This window comes from Doryrhamphus excisus, linkage group LG3 (genome assembly GCF_037039965.1).
Source record: "Doryrhamphus excisus strain RoL-2023G ecotype Guam linkage group LG3, RoL_Dexc_Guam_v1.1, whole genome shotgun sequence".
NCBI classification, from domain to species: domain Eukaryota; kingdom Metazoa; phylum Chordata; class Actinopteri; order Syngnathiformes; family Syngnathidae; genus Doryrhamphus; species Doryrhamphus excisus.
The window spans coordinates 21,712,415-21,733,904 of record NC_136359.1 but is presented as its reverse complement, the minus strand read 5'-3'; the positions used below and the strand labels follow the sequence as shown (position 1 = coordinate 21,733,904).

Genomic DNA, 21,490 nt, shown 5'->3' with positions numbered 1-21,490 from the left:
TCATGTACCCAGAAAAAATTATTACGTTTGATTAATGTTCATGTTAAAGGTTAAATAACTGTTAATAGTTATCTTCCCTATCCGTGTGGAAGTGGTAAGTTTTTGGCTATTTAAGTTTAAAGGAAATAACTTAAAGGCTACCGTTTAGGTTGCTAGCGCTCTAGTTTGCGAGTTAGCATGTGTCTTAAGACCCTGCAGTTGCGCAATATGTTGTAAATAAAAAAAAGTATAAATGTGACTATAGTCGTGTTTTGTCATGTCTACAGGGCTCTAATAATGCTTTGTTCATTTTAATCTGAAAAAAATAATTTTACCCACCAACTATATGTGGTTTCTTAAGTTTTTATTATTTGCCGTTTTATTATTATTATTATATTAATTTATTACTGATTGATTGATTTTCTTTATTCTTGATTTGTTTATTTATTTTTCATCTTATTTTGTGCAGAAAAATAAAAATTAAGATATTTGAGAACAGTGGAATGTTTTATCAGAGCTTTTATTGTAGAAAATCGGAACCAAAGCACTGAAAAAGTTTGTATATTTTTCTGTTTTTAATAAATGCGTTTTTTTTTTTGGAAAACCTGATGCGGCCCAGCCTTGCCCAGACCCTAGCTCCAGTGGCCCCCAGGTAAATTGAGTTTGAGACCCCTGGTTTAGGTCAACACACAGTTCTGACTGCATATACCCAAACATACCTATACAACTCTGCTTTTGCGTTGCGTAAAACAACTGATTTAAATAGGAGGACAGACAATAAATATGGATCATAACATAATCATTTATGACAAATGACAGTTGTGTTTATGAGGTAATTGTGTTACATTGCTCAGTGAGAATGAATGTCTGCAGAAAAGTGCAATCTATGATGCTATACAGTATTAACCCTACAGCACTGTTCTACCACGGAAAGACATACATGTTAAATTTATACCATTCTGACAGGCCATAGTTATGAATCAGATATCATTTGACTGTGATGATGTCCAATATATTGTGTCTGGTGGGTGTAAATGCAAAGCAGGCGAGTGTACATGGTGCCCACTATATAACACAAGGGTTGTATTTGCTGATCAAAAAAAAAAAAAATCAGAGGAATTGAGACGGCCATTGACATGCCAACACACCAATAGGAGCCTCCCTTACGGTGCAATCAAAAGTAAGATCCACATGATGTATTGGACTATGCAGGGATTGCTTACACCAGGGGTCTCAAACACGTGGCCCGCGGGCCAAATGTGGCCCGCAGGACACTAGTTTGAGGCCCCCGCCTTGATATGAAAGTTTAATGTTAGTGCGGCCCGCGCAAGTTTGATATGGATGCTGTATGGTATCATGTACCCAGAAAAAATTATTACGTTTGATTAATGTTCATGTTAAAGGTTAAATAACTGTTAATAGTTATTCTCCCTATCCGTGTGGAAGTGGTAAGTTTTTGGCTATTTAAGTTTAAAAGAAATAACTTGAAGGCTACCGTTTAGGTCGCTAGCTCTCTAGTTTGTGAGTTAGCATGTGTCTCAAGACCCTGCAGTTGCGCAATATGTTGTAAATAAAAAGAGTATAAATGTGACTATAGTCGTGTTTTGTCATGTCTACAGGGCTCTAATAATGCTTTGTTCATTTTAATCTGAAAAAAATAATTTGTCTACCCACCAACTATATGTGGTTTCTTAAGTTTTTATTATTTGCCGTTTTATTATTGTTATTATATTTATTTATTGTTTTTAATAATTGTTTTTAATAATTGTAAAAATTTCGAGACCCGTGGCTTAGACATTAATATATATATGCAAAACAATACTATTTTATAGTAATTTATAACCTGCAAGGTATGCCGGGCAACTTTCTGTTGGAATAGTGTGTGCATGGGCTTCCCAGCAAGCCTTGCGGGTTATAAATTGATTTAAAATAGTACTGTTGTGAATTTATATTTATATATTTTTTTATATTCACTGCATATAAAGAAAACTTCGCCTCTGACTACTTTCTGTGCAACTCGTGGTGAATTCTACCACCCAAACCCCCCCTCCAACATATCAAATTTGCTGGGTCCGGAATGCAAGGATCCACTGTATCGTGTGTGTTTTCAGCCCATGCTTCCATGCTAACTTGTGTTTTGGAATATGGGGCTGACCTTGGGCTGGAAGGCTCCTTGCAGTGAGCTGAAGGGTCCTGAGTGTGGGAGCAGTGGGGGCATGCCTGGCATGGTAGGGGGGTAGGAGGGGAAGAACTGAGGAGAAAAAGGGAGGGAGAAAACCTTGATAAAATCAGATGCGCCAAGCATATTGCACATACAGAACCAGATGCTGTGATGACAATAGTAAAATAGGTAAATAAATAATTGAATTAGAATGACCAAAAAAAAAACAACTTACATTTGAATGATGTCTGATGAACGGATTGTCGAGTTTCGGTGTGTATTTGTCAAACTGAAAGAGATAAAAGAGAAAACACATTTTAATTAGAAGTGATCTCAACTCAATTCAACATACAATATAATATTTCTTCAAACTTAACATCTTGTTATATTTAGGGGAAGAAAACAAGACACATGATCAACATATGCAAAACTGTCAAATGCAATATTTGATGCTAACTAATAAGCCCTGGAGTGAAGCAGCTGGCTTACACAAGTCATAGGTTTATTTAGACTGCACGGTCAGATAGGCAGTCAAATTACTGACAAGTGACTGCCAAGAAGAGGGTAGATTTTCCAAGTGAGCATACAAGACTTGGGGGGGGGGGCATCTTGGCACTTAAAACACCGCAGACCAATTGGTTCTGCACAACGGCACACACAGTTTGTTTTGAAAGCGATTTAAGCAAAAAACATATCAACTGTTTGTGTAATGAAGCATAGGAAAAATATAAGACGTCTTTTGTGCGACCTTGGGAAAAAAAACCCCCCACAAAGCATCAAGTAATGCTATATTAACGTGATTATAACGATTGATAATTCACCATTTAATAACTGTATCCTTCAAATGAAAATGTTTTGATCATGCCCAGAACACATGAGGATCTCGTCAGGAAGCGGAGAATTTAGTAAAAACAGGGAAAACTTTGTCCTACACATGAATAGCGGCATTGTAAATGTGTTCTGGAACCAGTACAGACACTCTTTTTTAGAAACAAGTTAATTATAAGTGACAGTAACATATTACCTTCCACAAATACACAAATCATTTGCAGGTACTTTTTGCGAGTGTTTTTATAAACTCAAACTTGGCAGGTACTAACATATTTTAGTTACGTGTATGAATATATGTTTCTGTGTATGCGGGTGGTTTTTGCAGTGAGCGACTTTAAGGTCTGGTGGAAACGCAAGGTTTCACGTCTGCACGTAAAACGGCAACCCGGTTTGCCCCCCGGGTCCTAATGGGCCTCAATCAAAGACAGACAGCGTACTGAAAAGAAATGCAGAGGCAACTTCAGAGCTCATTAAACAAGCTCTTCTGCATTTCTGAAGGACCAGCTTGTTTAATTCTGACACGAATAAAAGGCAAGTCTTGTCGCTTTATGGCCTTGTAAAGGGAAAGAGAGAGAAATTTGGCCGTGTAATTTATTGCGCCTGACACTGTTTTATAGTTAACAGCTTTAGCTGATTAAAGCTTAATCTTTCATGCTTTAAAATGAAGATATTCCTTGTCCACATTTGTGGCATGGTGTAATAAGACAGTGTGTGGGTCAATGCTGCCATTTGGTAAGCCAGCTGCATGAGGGCATTGGACAATAAACAAATATCAATGCTTCTCAATTTCATGAATTACTCCCATTAGGTAAGGAGTGGAAGAGGGGGAGAAAGAGGGAGAGAGAAAGTGTGATTTCATGGCAAAACAGCAAAAAACAACTATAACATCATCAATCTTTTTTTTTTCTGTAACCATGCACCCAAAGAGCAAAACATGACTAACAAGATGGGGTCAGGAAAAAAAAAAACAGTTGTTACAGTAGAATAAAAGACACAAAGTCACAGAAGTAGACAATAACGGCCCGTGAAGGAAGGAAAAACAAGTGAGGAATTATCTCATGTATTACCATCAAAGTGAAAACTGTGTAAGTGTTGTATGTAGTACTGCAATGTCACAATGGAATAAACCTGATAACAGCAGGTCTGTTGATTGCGGAACATTCTCGGTACTTTGCCAGAGCTTGGATTTCCAAGTTACAGGAATTGGGGGACAATTTTCAAGTGGGCCCTAATGGGACCAGCCGCTCTTAATCAGAGGTCAGGGAATGATGGATGACATCTATTAGACTTGTGCCAAAAGAGAAAAATTGTGATTCTCGCCTGACTTGCTGCATGTTGGAGATGATGAATGAAAAGTCGTATACCTTTTCCCTCTCTACTAATTTCGGGGAAATACAGATCACTGACCAACCCCCCCGCCCCCACACATCAGTTTGAAAAATCTAATGTTTAGCTATTTTGTGTATTTGATGAACTTGGGAGGATTGCGTTGCTGGTCCTCGTTTGTTAGGCTTTTTGAACAGGCAAATACATTTCCAAACCCAATCATATGCACGCAATTGAATATTATTATTATTATTATTATTATTATTATTGGAATAAGACATTCCTGTGCTTGAATGGGTGTTTATATCAGGTGAGGGGAGGTGGCAGCCAGCACTAAAAAAAATCAGTATTTCTTGAGGGGAGGTGTTCCTTACAACTACGGGACATTTTTGGGGTCAAATTGGGGGTAAAGAAAAAAAGAGGGGAATTGATTAAGGAGAAAATTGGGAGGGAAATGACTTGATTTAATTTTTTTTTTTTTTTTTTTACTTATCCTCACATTTCTGGCTTGGGTACGCACCATGGGAGGTGCGGTGGGCGGGGTGAGGATGGCGGCCGGGGGCAGACTGGCGGGGAAGGGCGTAAAGGTATGCTGGTGGGTGTGTTGGTGCTGGTGCATGTGCTGGTGTTGGTGAAACTCAGCCCTCAGGAGCGACACGGGGGCCAGCGGCGAGGCGGGCGGCCCCCGGCCCCGCTCTGAACTCTGAACCAGGAAACGGTTGTTCAGCTCTTGCCTCAGGAGGTCATGCTCTGCAAGAAAGGAGAGCGAGGAAAACAAAAAAAAGGACAGAAAAAAAGAGGGGGTAGGGAGAGGGAAGGTGGAAAGGTGGAAACACAAGAAAAAAAAAGGCACGGGCGCCCAGTCAGTCTTCAACAAGGGTAGAAGAGAAAGAAAATAGTCACCTGGCATTCTCTGTTTCTCCAGCTCATGCTGTGAGGGTTTTCTACGTGGGGACTCATTGGTGGTGGTAAGAGAGTTGCCTGTGACAATGTGCCAATCAGAATCCCCGAATGAGGCTGGCAATACATGATTGGTTGGTTGAATGATATCAACAGGCTGGTATCTAAAGACAAGAGAGAACCAAGAGTCATCCCAGCAGAAAACACACACACACGTGCCGTTCAACAGAATGCAAGGTGAGGCGTATTCTGGAGACAAGCATCGTCGCTGGAGACCTTTGTATCCTTGTTTGGTCTTTTTCAGATATAGTTATAGATATAATATCTTAGTGGTTGCTGGGGATTCATTAAATTGCATTCTCAACACAACCACTGATGTTCCCCTTTTCTCCAGCTTTGATGATTGTCCACTTGTTATGGAGCTAATGCTCCAGACATTTCTACGACCGCTAAATTATAGGATTTGCATGAAGATATGTTAATTTGGTATGACTTCTGAACACAGATGAAAGTTTCTGATAATCTTGATATTTCACATCAAAGATAATGTATATATGGTTTGATTTTCCGTGATAATTTTGCCTTGCTTCTCGTACACTGATTCAGTTATCTTACAACTATTGCATATACTGAATCTTGTGGTATTAATACACATGTGGGATGATATTCCCAGCATTGCTTGTACTGTATATCCAGCCATCTTGGATCATACAACTCCAAATCGAGCCATACTTAGTCTACACCGTACTACGGCATCCTGCAAGGCTCGTTCATTTAGCAAACTCAAATGAGTACATTGGGCCGCATGGCCGATCTTGCAAGGGATGTACAGGAAGTCAATAAGTTCACGATTGCTTTTCTAGTTGTTTGAAGGAATTAAGGTCAAGGTCAACTCAACCAAGCATTCCTTTTCTTTTTATGTACTTACTTTGCAACTCACCAGTCGATTTGTGACCTATGCAACTTACGTCTTCCTGACTTGGTCATTATGAATATGGGAGGAAATGTAATGAATGTAATGTAATGTCATTTCACACCATTGACAATATTAGTAGTACTAAGTAAGTAACAAGCCTGTGAAGGTTTAGCATGAATTTTAAAAGTAGTACAGTCAATTAATTAACTTTTTATACGTTTGGATGAATGGAAAAAAAAATAAAAGAGCCAGGGAAGTGACACTGATATCAAATCAGGTTTGTTGTGTATTTTGATATAAATTACAAGTAAATTATAGTGTCAATAATGATTGATTAATTAGAGCATTGTAAAGTTGAAACTGTTTTCAACAGTTTTTCCAAAGTCAAAGCTGATGTGTGTGAATATGTTGTTTTGCTTAAAAAACAAAGATATATGGATTCATGGATGACTAAGGAAGTATTTAGATGAAATCGGAGGACATTTATATTTTTAAATCCTAAAATGATTAATGGAATACCAAAATAGTTGTTGATTATATGGATAATCGATTAATCATTGATTTGTCAATTAATCATAATTAATCATAAAACGTATGACTGATGACAGGAATCAGTCAATTTTTTTGGAATTATGACAATGCATTATACAATGGATCTCTGCACGGTGGAGAGTGGTTGGCATGTTGGCCACACCGTCAGGAGATCGGGAAGACCTGCGTTTGAATCTCAGTGTAGAGTTTGTCTGTGTGGGTTTTCTCCCACATTCCAAAAACATGCTAGGTTAATTGACGACTCCAAATTGTCCATAGGTATGAATGTGAGTGTGAATGGTTGTTTGTCTATATGTGCCCTGTGATTGGCTGGCGACCAGTCCAGGGTGTAGCCCGCCTCTCGCCCAAAGACAGCTGGGATAGGCTTGCTGATAATGTTTTTCGTCAAGAATTGAGATTTCGCATGTGTCAAAAATAGCCTGCCACTGTTTAATAACTTCATTCTTAGCTGAACACACACAGTAGTACAATTCCAACACCATATACTGTATGTATCTCCAACCAACACGTCCCTAGTTCCTTCATCCTCATTACAACCACTTGAGATGTGTTCAGTGACATCCCGAACATCATAGACATGGCTTAATAATAGTGTGTGTGTGGAAATAAACAGATATATAGAAAAACATATTTAAAAAAATGTGCATTTTGGAATAGCAGTGCCAGATTGTGCAGCACTTCTAATAGTGGAGAAGGCAGTTCAAGATTCCGCTGTAAATGATGATGATGATGATGGTGGTGGCTGTGTTTGTGTGACAGGCAAAGAACAACATGACAAGTGGATCAGACATTTTGATGAGCTTGTTGGGTGTCGTGAGACAAAAATCTGACCATTCCTGAGCCTGGTGATGTCATAACATGCATTAGATGAGTGAATTTACTCCCATCACAAACTGATGATTTCCTTTCTCATTTCCAGTACGCCTTTAATGTGTAACCATTTTCCAGATACAACCTTTTGAAATAGTAAGATCAAAACTGAATATTGTCTTGAAAATAAACTCTGGCACCGAAGGTGATAATTCAGATGTACAATTTGCCACATTTAAGTATGCTGGAAACCACAAAAATTACATTTACCTTAAATGACATGATGTCTGTGAACGCAACACCTTATTGCTCATAAGATGTTCTACGACTATTAAACAGACTAGTGTTATACAAATAAACTGGTGTGGTGCATTTTAGCTTGATATATTCAGTGCATGCATGATTAATCAGATGATTAATCATGATTAATCAGTTAAACGTGATTAATCATGATTAATCAGTGACAAATGTGCTTAATCTGATTTTAATCCTTGATCAGCTCTAATAATAACAGAGGCTACTGTTGTGACAGTAACCCATGACATGCTAAAACAACTCTGAACCAACAATGTCACTTCCCGTCGTCCACACAGAACATATTTACTGCGACACACACAAGCACAAGTTTTATTTATGTCTCTTATTATGTCTACTAGATACTATATAGTGAATATTAGTTCCCTAAATATTTATTTTCCCTAAATAAGGTCAGGTTAATCGTGATTAACAAGTAATTGTATTAGCGCTGTTATACTTAAGTGATGCTAGCACTCTTTAATACATGATGTATTTATACTACGCTTTGTCTGTTTGAGGTGTTTGCAGCATTACCTGGGTAGGGGGTACCCGCAGGGTGGCCAGGCACCACTAAGCTGTTGGTAGGTAAGGTCGGTGGTGGAGGCAGAGTGGCCGGGGTTGCAAACATGGCCGAATGGCGATGTGCCGGGCTCCGCAGGGAAGAATAGTGCGAGGTAGAGAGGTTGGCTATGGACAGAGGCAAGGCGGGGGCTGAGGATGGCAGCCCACTGATTGGGTGGTGTGGAGATGGTCCGAGGTGATGTTTAGGAAGAATTGGACCGCTCTGGTGGCTGAAGATGAAGTTGACACGGAATAAAAGACAATTCAGTGACATCGTAGCATGATGCAATTCATCTGTTGTACTTTGTGCAGCTGATTTCATCTGCACGTGTTATGTACAGTATGACTTGATGTGTGTCATAATAAAGAATTGACACTAGGTTCTGATACTGTAAGAATGCTTTCTTAATAAAAGACTCTTTCAGAGGATCTCTGTGAGGGGAAAAATGTACACGGCCATTATGAAGGGGGAAATAGTTAAATGAAAAACTGTATATCTTCACGGGTGGCAGAAAATCAATTTCCACATGAAAAAAAGTCAATACTGTATTGTGTATGATTTTACAGTATCTGTCACATTGACTACATTAAATCAGGTTGGAACATGTCATGGTTTATTACATTGATCTTCCCGCTCACATAGACAAAGAAAGGAATTGTGTATCCGTATTCCACTCACCTACTGTATGTTACAATTATTGTGTTGGAAAATATCCTTTATTTGACAGGAGACTTGAGGTAAAACGTACCTTATATCGTGAAGGCTATACTGCAGCGGGTGGTGCACCTGATGGCTGATGATCGGCCGGGTGTGGTGCTGAGGGGGTGGATGAGGACAGGGTTCTTGCTGTGAGTGGAGGTGAGGAGGGTGGAGCTGGGGTGGCGCCCTCAGCAGGGAAGGGGAAGGGACAGGGGGTGGAGCTTGGAGCTCCCTCTTGATTCCGAGAGGAGGCGGAGTGGGGAGGAAAGATCGAGGCGGCTCTGGGGGCGCTGCTGCTGCAGCGGGGGCTGGGGAGCCCGTAGGCGCCGAGGCTGGGGTGGGGCTGGGCAGCGGAGGAGCAAACGGCACCTCACTGTTGTTCTGCTCTTGGCTGCGCTGGAGCACAGACACTTTGGCTGAACTACAAGTCTTAGACTCAGGACTCTCATTCGCTTGCACACCTGAGGAGAGACAAACAGCTTGTGTAAGAAAATAATTTATAGACTGGCTTGCAATCTCTGTTTTCCTGTTCATTTACAGCACATTACACAGATAATCTAAACTTTTAAGCTCTATGGAAAAACATCATATCAGAGTCCAGAAGAACGGTGTGTTGCTGTGTCTCGGAAGAGGACCATCAAAAATCCCTGATGGTCGAAAAAAAATGCTCACTTTCCCCTTCCCAACATTCCTTATGTGTCCCTCCTTCAGGTTTCGTTAAGTGTTTAATCAGGTCATTTTCATGCTTGACTATAATCAGATGATCCAATTTCTCCTTGCCATCTAGTCAGTATGAATAAATCACAGCTAATTAAAGTTAAATGTGTACCCCATTCGGGCCTTTGCTGAGCACACAATCTGGCATGAAATAATTATGTTTCAATTGTGCAGCAAGGAGACATACGGCCCCGTTATCTTGTCCTCTCCGTCCCTCTTCCTTCCTACATGATCTTTCTGCAGATTTTGGAAACCGCAGCTGTACTCTTGAGAACTACTGCAATGTGTCTTCTCTTTTTACGTAGCCTAATTCCACAGTGCAATCAGCACTCGAGCCAATTTTCCTTCTTAAATTGCTGTAATTGAATGTTGTAATTATGTGCACTTTAAGCATGGGAAGCGGCAGAAAATGTCATGTCTATACACCTTTCACTTATTAATAATAAGCCCTTACAAATCTTAATGACATACATTTGGCAGTCTTGTGAACAGAAAAGCAAAAGGAGTTTGGTGAGATGGTACGGTCTGAAATTAACTCTGAGGGTGGGATTTATTTTAAGATCAATCAAATATATCTAAAAAGCACAGTCACGAAAGAGAAGAAATCTGGCACAAAAAAAAAAAAAAATCAGTGACAAATTGACATGCGAACTATAAACCGAAGATGCAGTCCCTATTAACACCTTGGTTAACAGTAAGTGCTGCTCTTTTTTTTTTTTTTTTAAATTTGCTCTGCCCCCATTCGTGCTCATAAACAACACCGGAGAAATGTTAATGCTGAAATTGTGAGTTCAGGCTTACAAATTAAATAGGGTGTGGTCAATGAATTAAACTGTCAAGATAATAATGGAGACTATGACAAAGGCACTCAAAAAAGCAAATGTCCTTTACCAAAATGTTGGGCGATGTTGCCTTGGCAACATGCTCTTCCAGACACAATGCAAGGCGAGCGATAGAGAAAACGAGTCCTAACCAAAGATATGAAAGGCATTTCTAATAGCAATGCTGTGAATTCGCACTGAGCGCTGGAATATCCTAATGATGATTCTAATGGGCTCTAATGGAGGTAAGGAGGTACAGCATCTACCACGACCAACATGCCCCTCATTAAAAACACTCTACATGGAAAGACACTCACAGAAAGGCAGGCACAGTCACACAACGGGGGGGGGGGGGCAGACAAAAAATAGGTTCTGGTTCATGCCCATCTATTCACACATGCAACAATGGTTAAGTATCTGAAAACCAAAAGAGATAAGATGATAAAATTAAATTTGTTTTCTTTGTTTTCTTTTGCAACATATAGTACATACGTTGAGAGGAATGAAATGTAATAGTACAATGCAGTACACTGTTTAAGTGAATATTAGTAATATTGTAAGTAGATCCCGAACATTTCTTTTATCACAAAACATTTGTTTCAAATCGTATTTGAAATTATTTTTCTCATTACCCAAAGTGGGGCTGCACGACGGTTGAGTGGTTAGCGCGCAGACCTCACAGCTAGGAGACCCAAGTTCAATCCCACTCAGTTTGCATGTTTTCGCCGGTTTTCTCCGGGTACTCCGGTTTCCTCCCACATTCCAAAAACATGCTAAGTTAATCCAAATTGTCCATAGATATGAATGTGAGTGTGAATGGTTGTTTGTCTATATGTGCCCTGTGATTGGCTGGCGACCAGTCCAGGGTGTATGCCAAAATGTCACACTTTGCATTTCTTGAATACACCATAAGAATGCGCTGTGAGACGAGCGTCTGCTTGACAATGTCTTCGACAGTCAGCCCAACCTCAAAACTTGGTAGTGAGGTGAAAAACTAGTTAATTTATTATCGTCAATTGTACGCTTTCGGTAAAACTGCGTATCGAGTTCATACATGGTGCACAGGAAGTGTACATTCCAGTGCATCTCCACAAGCCAGGGTGGTGTCCCTAAAAGCAGACAAAAATGCAAGACTTTTGGCACAGAAGCTGTGAAAAAACTGGATTTTAACACTCATTGTTTGTCTCCAGTTTGTAAACGGACCAATAGCCGGAACAATTAATGTTGCACAGACATACGTAAGGGTAAATTACTCTGCAGTTGCTTATTTAAAACATTTTTTTACTAATTTCTTAATGATCTTAATGAGTGTAAAGGGTTTTTATAGCCTGTTTTATTGTACATGTGGATAAATGTAGGATTGGCCATAGCTTTTGGTTTGCACCATACAATGATCACTGCAAAGAACTCAAGGCGGACGTCTTTTGTTCTTTTATACCTTCCTCTTTTGGGAGAGAAAAGAAACATCCAGCAGCAACGCAACATTTTGGCATGACTACTATTTTGATGGAAAAAATATTTATACTGGGTTGCACGGCGGTCGAGTGGTTAGCGCTCAGACCTCACAGTTAGGAGACCCGAGTTCAATCCCACCCTCGGCCATCTCTGTGTGGAATTTGCATGTTCTCCCCGTGCATGCGTGGGTTTTCTCCGGGGAGGTTAACTGGCGACTCCAAATTGTCCATAGGTATGAATGTGAGTGTGAATGGTTGTTTGTCTATATGTGCCCTGTGATTGGCTGGCCACCAGTTCAGGGTGTACCCCGCCTCTTGCCCGAAGAGAGCTGGGATAGGCTCCAGTCGCCTTTCAATATTAGTGCAGACCTGCCAACATGTATGAATTTATCGTACTCAGCATGTAGTTTGACTCAAATACGCTTGTATGCTTCATTGCTTCATTCCTACGGCGTATCATTACATCAGCAAGAGTGCAGTGAACACAAATACATGTCTCTTACAAGTCTCTTTAGGAGAATTTTAGAAGACAACAACTGCTGTTTTTTTTCCCAACAAAACAAAACAAAACTCCTCACTGCCAAACCTCACAACTGTCAAGTAGAGTTCCAAGCATTTTCAACAAAGTGTTAAATTCAGCATTGTTGTGTTCCTCTGTTTCTCGGGGAGGGAACACACTTTGCCTCCACTCACTTACTGAGAGAAACAACGAGGCCGCCGCTGGCGGTCGTGTGATAAAAATGCCAAACAAGTGTGTCTACATGCTGTTTGAAGCCCTGTTCAGCAAACCTGAGCAGACGGCAAGAGTGGGTAACACAGGTTGGAGGATACCCCTCGTACATTCACCCTCACCCTTCCTGTGAGCTGGGTTAGTGCTTTGGGAAGAGGGGGCAGGACAGTCCCATGGGGGATGTTGCAAGTCTGCTTACCAGATGACATCTCATCCTTGTATTGATCTTTTTATAGTTGTTGCTATGGTGCTTCTTACACAGGGGAATTGGGCCTTTGCCTTGTATGCGCGTGCCTGGTGTAGGAGGGGTGGGAAGATTAGGAGGACAGACTAAAGGAGCAGACGGATGACAGGCCAGCGGGCTTCCCTTGAAATGACGAATGCGTCCAGCGGGAGACGTGAACCCAGTGTTGCTACACAGCTGTTCCTGCCTCCATACCCTTCACTTGTGACCTCAATTATCTCTGTGGTACATCTGGAGAGCCTGCAATCCAGTCCATTGCGGTGTCGCTGTAATATATTTTTCAACATGAAATTGTGAAAGGTTTGGCACGATGTGGTTTTGGATAGGCTGATTGCCAGCATCGTTGATTGAACAGGTCCTCCCCCCGTGACCACCAGATCAATCTAAAGCAGGGGTCTCAAACTCAATTTACTTGGGGGCCACTGGAGCTAGGGTCTGGGCGAGACTGGGCCGCATCAGGTTTTCCAAAAAAAACCCCCAAAAAATGCATTTATTAAAAACAGAAAAATTAATAAACTTTGCTTTGGTTTCGATTTTCTACAAGAAAAGCTCTGATAAAACATTCCACTGTTCTCAAATATCTTAATTTTTATTTTTCTACACAAAAAAAGGTGAAAAATAAATAAACATAAGCATTATTAGAGCCCTGTAGACATGACAAAACACGACTATAGTCACATTTATACTTTTTTTATTTACAACATATTGCGCAACTGCGGGGTCTTGAGACACGTGCTAACTCGCAAACTAGAGAGCTAGCGACCTAAACGGTAGCCTTCAAGTTATTTCCTTTAAACTTAAATAGCCAAAAACTTACCACTTCCACACGGATAGGGAGGATAACTATTAACAGTTATTTAACCTTTAACATGAACATTAATCAAACGTAATAATTTTTTCTGGGTACATGATACCATACAGCATCCATATCAAACTTACACGGGCCGCACTAACATTAAACTTTCATATCAAGGCGGGGGCCTCAAACTAGTGTCCTGCGGGCCACATTTGGCCCGCGGGCCACATGTTTGAGACCCTTGATCGAAAGGCTGACACATTCCATATAAAAAACAAAAAGCAGACAGCCCAAAGGGCAGCATTGCACACCCACCTGCTTCGAATACCAAAACAGTTGTCTTTGAAAACCATTGCCTTTGAAGTGAATTCTAATCTATTTCCAACACACACCTGGCTACCTGCAAAATGGACTCGATGACCTCATGAATGAGGCCGAGGTCTCTGAAGAATAATTCATACGCCTTCAAACTAAAACCCTCACAAACAAAAGCTGAGCATGCAAATAAGTGTGTTCCATAAATTACTTGCCCAATGTTGACACCGATGCCAGTACGTACAAAAGCCAGGGAAACACAACCTGTATGCAAATAGCTTTTTTTTTCAGATTAGATACAGCCGTATGGAAATGATTCCTTTTTTTAAAAGGGCGGGTGGGAAGGCAGAGTGTTAGCAGAGGTTTAAGGCCACCGGGTGTTTTCATTTAGTAAGCAAACACTGTGGTTGACTCCCGTCATGGTTGCACTGATAAAACAAGGCCATAGACATATTTAAATGAAGCAGGATAAGAACTGAAAGACGTTGGTCGATGGCATGATCTATGTACGCCATGCTGTCTCTGCCGCAGAATATTCTCCTGCTGCTTGAAGGATGAGCTCTCAATGATTTAGTTTTTGTTCCTCTCTCGGCAAGAAATCTGCACAAAGCTGAGCTACTGGCAGAAGGAAGGAATCTGGCGCCTTTCTAATCCGCATTTCATTGCCATGAGCTTTTTTTTTTTTTTTATGAAAGGCATGGGTATTCTTAGCAAAATTATTTAGAATCAGAAGAACAGGTTACCGACTCTACTACAGGTGGTGGCAGTGCGCTGAGAAAAGAAGTGAAAATATGCATATTGGCCATCTTAACCGTTCGACTGTGGCGTCTATCATTAAGGATAAAGATTGCATCTTTGACCATGTAAAAAAAAAAAATCTGCTCCTATGAAAGAGACAGTGATAACTAAGCAACATAGTGGTCTTATTATTGAAATAGAAAGGTTCCTTATGGTCTGGCTGGAAGACCAGAATCAACACTGTAGCCTTATGTTGATTCAGGAAGTGTGTCCCTTTAAGACCGCTTTAACTTACATCAAAATTCGACTTACATCACAGTCTATAGGAAAGGAAATTGTGCACCGACTGTAATAATATAATGAGAGAAATGTATTTCCCGGAAAACACAGAGGCAATGTTTATTTTATTTTGTTTGCAAATGACTCATTTATGTTAATAGGACAATGGACCAGACAAAATCTGTCCAAGATAGCAAAAAAGAAGCGACAGCTGGCACATTTCAATGATTTCTTTTTCTCTTCTTGCGGCATCAGACAAAAGCAGTGGATGAGCAGCAGGATCGGGGATGGGTGTTAAGCTGTAACACGTTTACAGTCAAAGCCAAGGCATAAATTGGGAATCTAATGTTCATTTTCAGAGAGCTGGCGGCTCAAGCTGGGATGAGTCCGCTTTCCAGGCTCATATCAGATCCCAATTCAAACTGCAGCCATATGGTACAAAACACACGTTCCATCCAGCTCACATGGTGCATATGTGGGAGGGGTAGGGGAAGAACATATTTAGCTCAGGGAAGAGCGAGATATAGCGAAAGGGGTGTAGATGTTAACTGTCCAAATCGTCTTATATCACACACAGTCCAGTGGGTTTAAAAGCAATGTTAAACCTTCATTAACCCTCCCGATGAAGTGTTGTAGCAAAGCAATAAACCTTCACACTCCCTTCACTTGCCTGCTCGTCCCTGATTCCCCCTCCCCCGGAAGCTCTGATGCGCTCCTGAGGACATCACCATCAGTCTCAGCTTCCTCTGAACATTGATGGGTCATCTTAGGTCACTGCCACTGGGCTCTCCTCAATAAAAGGGTGGACATCCTCATACTTTCAACAAAAAAAGCTCAAGTCTAATGGTTCTTCTGACACGGCCCACCCTGCCAGTCTGGAATTTGACCCTATTGACTGCCACTGACCCATCACTGACCCCAGTGACCCCCCTCATACCCTGAGGCCACTGTGAACGCACAGCCAGTGGGATAAATTTGGTCTGAAAGGTTGGGGAGTCTTTAGGACTTATTTGTTAAATGCGGCAAGCACTGGCTTATCATTTCATTAATTAGCATGACACGCCTGCTCAATGGACTTGAACGCCGCAGCGACAGCTGTCTCAATTGATTACGGCAGTGGGCACGGTGCTGCAATTATGAAGGTGACTGGAGACGGTGCCTGCCGCTTCCAATATAAAGGACTTAACTATTGCCTCCTATATCATAGCACAGCGGTAAGGAGGTCAGCGGCGACTTCCCTGCGTCTGTCATTTCTTCAAGACTGTTTCAGAATCTCTCCACAGGCTGCCGTGATATCCGTGTGGGATGTAGTTCTTCAGCAGCATGTCAGCTTTACTTAAGCTTTCATAACGCCTTCGCTGTATCACTTTGGTCCTCCACAGGAAAGCATCCACTATTAGCCCACCAGCTGGCTCACAGAATGGAAAGAAAAAAGGTAGTAAAGACCGAAAGAGACCGAGGCGTAAGGCGTACAAAGAAGTGGAGCGTTGCCTACAAGTCCAAACAGAGATGGAGAGCATGACTGCTCAGCAATGTCAACAGAAATGTTGCTTTCCAGCCTTGCTTCATGTATGAACACGCACAAAACCCACATGCCTCTAAGTGGATATAATATTATCTTTCACCGCCGTACTGATTACTTCTCAATGGAAGGGAAACGGTTGGGTGAAAATCCATCAACAAATCCTAAGTGGCATGACAGTGGACTGAAAGCGCCTGCATGTTTTGCTTTACCTCCGCCTACGTCTCCATTTTCAATCCCCACTTTGAAAGCAAAACAATCAGAAACTGACAGCTCCTTACCATTCACCATACTTTCATTGTTTTGACATCGGCAGCCATTGTAATTTAGTGCCAAGAACAAGAAATGGCTTGGACAAACACCTTTGCTGACATACAGGTATTATATGTAGTGAGTGAGTGTATCACTGTGTACCTGGGTTACTCACCTTCACGCCTTGTAAAGCAGTCATTGTCATGATGACAAATAATAACCTTTGAAAGCCAGGAATGTTGAGGGAGCTATATTTTGTATCTGTTATTCTGAACAAACATCTCATAAATACCGACCAGCTGTCACATTTCTTCTTTTAATGTTAACATGTTGCAGTGTCGCATTTCGACCAGAACACCCTGGTGATCAAAACTCAAAGGCCAACTTTTGTCGTTAAAGGCACATGTACCACTAAGTACTACTGCACAGCAAAGGAATTTTTTAAGACTAGAACAGCTAAATTTTTAAAGGGGACTTATTAATGTCGTTAGATTGTTGTATTCGTGATAAATGATGCCAAAGTTTCAGATAATGAGGCTTGGCCATTTGGAAGTGAGCCCTGAAAAAAGTTTGGCAAGGCTCTGAACGCTCGGTTTCAGAGAGCTTTTTCTAACACTGGCTGTTTGTGATGTCACAGAGAGCCAAGTTTCCTTATATGGTCATGCACTGTAGGCCAGATACACTCTAGCACTGCCCTCCCTACAGCTCTGCTTTGCTCTGTTTACGGTTGTTAGCTATGCTCCTAGGAAATCTTTCCATGAGGCAAGCTAAGACAAGAAGTGGTTGGAGTTGGTGATTGCCAGCAAGAGAAAAGCATTTTCATCTGTCAACGGCATTTCACATGGGTCTGTTTTTGTGAACATGAACGTGAAATATTCGCCAAACTGTTGCTGAAGCCAAAGGCAGCACACTCTCGCCTTGTATTATGTAGGACGCACTATGTCTGTAGTTAGCAAACGCAGACCTACTTTACTACTCTTTGACTTCATTCACAGTAAGTCAGGGGTCTCCAGCCAGTAGCGCATGAGCGACTGGTAGCTCCTAACCACTTTTTAAGTAGCTCTCCAAAGGCTTTATTCATTCAGTTATTATCAACTCATATACCCACATAATTACTAATAATTAACTGGGGCTCGGCAGTAGTCCGGAAGTACTTGGGAGGGTGATCAATCAGAGCGGAGCGAGCGTGCTAGGAGGCGGAAATACAGCTAGAATAGGTGCAGATTCTGGAAATTCTACATAGTTTTCTGTGCAGGTTATTGTGTGTGGCTGCTCTATAGGAGTGCACAACTCAATAACTCAATAAAAGAATAACAAAAACCACTCAAAAATGCATTAAAATCAGCAAAAATGTTGTTACTGTATATAGTAGTAGGACAAAGATGTTCCTTGTATTTGATCTGAGGGTAGTTTCTTTGAAAATATCAGAAGTGCTCAGTTTTCAGTCTGGAAGCCCCCAAGGGAACACACTGAGTAGTTAAGACACACTGTTGTAAATCATTGCTTGCTCTATAGGAGGGTGCTCCTGGGGTGCTGCTGGGCAATTATACATACTGGGACAAAACAGCAGCTGTTGAAGACGTGACAGAGCTCACATTTTGCCTTAATAATGGTCATGAGCCACCGAGAGCTGCCTTCTATGTATACATATACATACATTGGTCAAGGTATGGTTAATCATTTTTTGGAGAGAAAAAATGAAAAAAATTGTGTGTATGTTTTTGTATGAAGAAATGTGTACAGAAAGAGTTCTTAATTAATTAAACAACCGGGAGCTCTACTATACGCCTTACTTTCCCTTGAATATTAAACATACATTTTGTACAATTGTTTGCTTTCAATTTTGTGGGAACAGTTTGGGAGAGGCCCGCTGTTCTAGAATGATAAGCAAGGTGCATCAAAATCCAAGTGTTTTTATACAAACATTTATTTGTGGCCCTGGGGGATCGGCTTTATGTCCTGCCATTTTCACTTCCTATGGGTTTTGTGATCAAAATACTAAATATTGTCTATATGGCATATTTTTACCAATGGTATTCCTGGTTTTACCAGGAATAGATGAAAAAAAAGCCAAATGTCTATGTGAAATGCAACAAATGCCACCAGAAACACACACACATATGGGCCACCGAAAAGTGTCAAACAAGCCAGGCCGGTGCCAAAACAACAACAAAAAAAAAACCCAAGACAAAACAAATGTGCTTGACATATTTCAGACAGCAGAAGACAAAACAACACTGAAAAGCATTAGAGGGTTCCAAATTAAACCCCCTGAGCGTGTGACTCACTTCATGAATCCGTGTCGAAGTGGAGATGCCACACCGCATCAAACCTTGTAAACTCTTGTCAAAAAGCCTCCCCTCTCCGTTTTGCTGCCAGCTCTTAGATTATTGTCAAGGTGCGTGTTTGGGAGTGTCACACTTGAGAGTGTGTTTTAAGCACCATAAAGTATCGAGACCCAGATGGCCCATTCTCTCTGAAAAACAAAACCCCACTTCTTGAGCTCCAATGGCACCTGCTACCAGGATTAGGTCAGCAGAGGGCCAAGCTGCCAAGCAAATGACATGTGTTACAGCTGATAAGGAACCGAGCTGTTCAGCGGCCAGTCTCTACTTAAAAACTGATGAGTCAATATCTGTATCATTTGATATGCGCAATCATTAATGTTTTTTTTTTTAATCACAGGATATGCACAGGTTTCTCATACATTCATTTATATGTGCTGCCACCTGTTTAGTCTCATTCATAAACACATTGCAACACACCTGGTCTGCCACCGAATACGAACACGTCGTATCCAATCCAATCCAATCCAATCCACTTTATTTATATAGCACATTTTATAAACAGAGTTTCCAAAGTGCTGCACAGACTAGTAAAATTAAAAAGTAGTGGGGTCCATAAATGCGTCACTACGTTATACTCAGCTGTAAGAAAAAAACTACTGCCATAATCTCTGTACAGGGGAACAGGTACAGGACTATATATGCTTGCGTCATCGGTGTAAACATGCATCTGCAAGAGCGACTGCGGTGAGAAGACGCGCCTGTAGAGGGCGCGTATTTAAGGAGACTCATCCAGCGCGCCGGGGTGGTTGGGAAAGAGAAGATTTGTGACGTCACACGCCGAATGGGATGCTGAGAGCCGGTGTTTTAGCCACGAGGACCAACTTTGTCAAGCGACACCTGACGGGATTTCCTTTTCCCTCTCGGCTTGAAGTAGTGAACTTTGGGCAAGGTTCCGGACCCAGGGAATGGAAGGAGAAGTGGATGCGCGTCCGTGAGTGGAACTGCGGCTTTCACCTCTGTTTTGAGGACAAGCACTGACTCTTGGGGGAATTTTGGGACACTTTCGGGGTTGGGGGTAAACGTTCGGGATTAATTTGGGTGTTTCATGATTGTCTTTGTTGGCGGGTGGGACGTTAGTTAGTTAGTTGGTTAGGTTGGTTGGGAGGGGATGACATGCGGGGTTTGGTTTTGGAGTAATTAAACTGCCGTGGTGTGGCAACCCAGCATTTTCGGCTTTCGGCTCCTTCTTTTTCTTACAGCTGATATCCGCTCCCCCCGCTACCTTCTTGTTTGCGTTGTAGCCTCGTTACCTCTATAGGAGGGCGTGATCGTTACAAAATAGTAAAATAGATATTAAAATATTAAAAACAAGAAACAAAGCAATACAAGTATAAAACATAAAACCAATTACAATAAAAACGAAGAACTAAAAGACACAGGACCATACGACTCACTCCGAGTTAAAAGCCAGAGAATAAAAGTGGGTTTTAAGACGAGACTTAAAGCTTTCAATGTTGGGGGCCTTTTTTACTTGGGAGGGGAGAGATAGTTCCATAGTTTGGGGCCAACCACAGAAAAGGCTCGGTCCCCCCTGGTCTTAAGTCTCGTCTTAGGCACCACAAGTTGGAGCTGGCCCTCGGACCTCAGTGACCGCGCTGGAGAGTAAATTTGGATGAGGTCCGAGATGTATATGGGGGCCAGCCCATTCAATGCCTTAAAAACAAACAATAAAATCTTAAAATCAATCCTAAAGCGAACAGGCAACCAATGCAGGGAGGCCAGAATTGGGGTGATGTGCTCCCCCTTTTTTGGTTCCTGTTAAAAACCGTGCCGCAGAGTCCTGGACTAACTGTAAGCGGGAGAGAGACTTTTGGCTAATTCCAGAGTAAAGTGCATTACAGTAGTCCAGACGTGATGAAATAAAAGCGTGCATGACTTGCTCAAAGTGTTGCAAAGATAAAAAAGATTTAATTTTAACGTGGTAGGAGTGATCGGTGTTAGCGACAGACCCCCATAGATACTCTTTCCTCGTACCTCATTGGTAAGGAAGCCAATATTGAGCAGCGTTATTTTTAGGCCATTACATTTAGATAAATTAAATGGGAAGTGACCCATTCAAACTGTCACAGTATTATCACTGGTAATTATGATAACATGTCGAGACAGGGACACACACACACACACACACACACACACACACACACAGATACGAGTATATCAGTTATAACGCTCTGCTTCGGATTTCAATGATTGCTCTATGCTTCCCAAAGCAAACAACCTTGTAATCACAGTCCTACAGCA

General features: G+C 41.4%; 1 protein-coding gene across 14 annotated transcripts in view; it reads right to left on the bottom strand.

The window, feature by feature from the left end:
• fbrsl1 (fibrosin-like 1) overlaps positions 1–21,490 on the bottom strand; it is a 331,034-nt gene that overhangs the window by 14,305 nt on the left and 295,239 nt on the right. For 7 of the 14 annotated variants that reach the window (XM_058069501.2, XM_058069506.2, XM_058069502.2 and 4 more), the window contains 5 exons: positions 9,083–9,494; positions 8,307–8,563; positions 4,797–5,047; positions 2,376–2,429; positions 2,135–2,230 (listed from right to left, as the gene is read on the bottom strand). In XM_058069501.2, the coding sequence (XP_057925484.2) occupies positions 2,135–2,230; positions 2,376–2,429; positions 4,797–5,047; positions 8,307–8,563; positions 9,083–9,494 (1,070 nt within the window). Of the gene's footprint in view, positions 1–2,134; positions 2,231–2,375; positions 2,430–4,796; positions 5,048–5,200; positions 5,362–8,306; positions 8,564–9,082; positions 9,495–21,490 lie in introns of all 14 variants that reach the window. The other 7 variants (XM_058069507.2, XM_078789180.1, XM_058069503.2 and 4 more) reach the window with 5 other exon arrangements.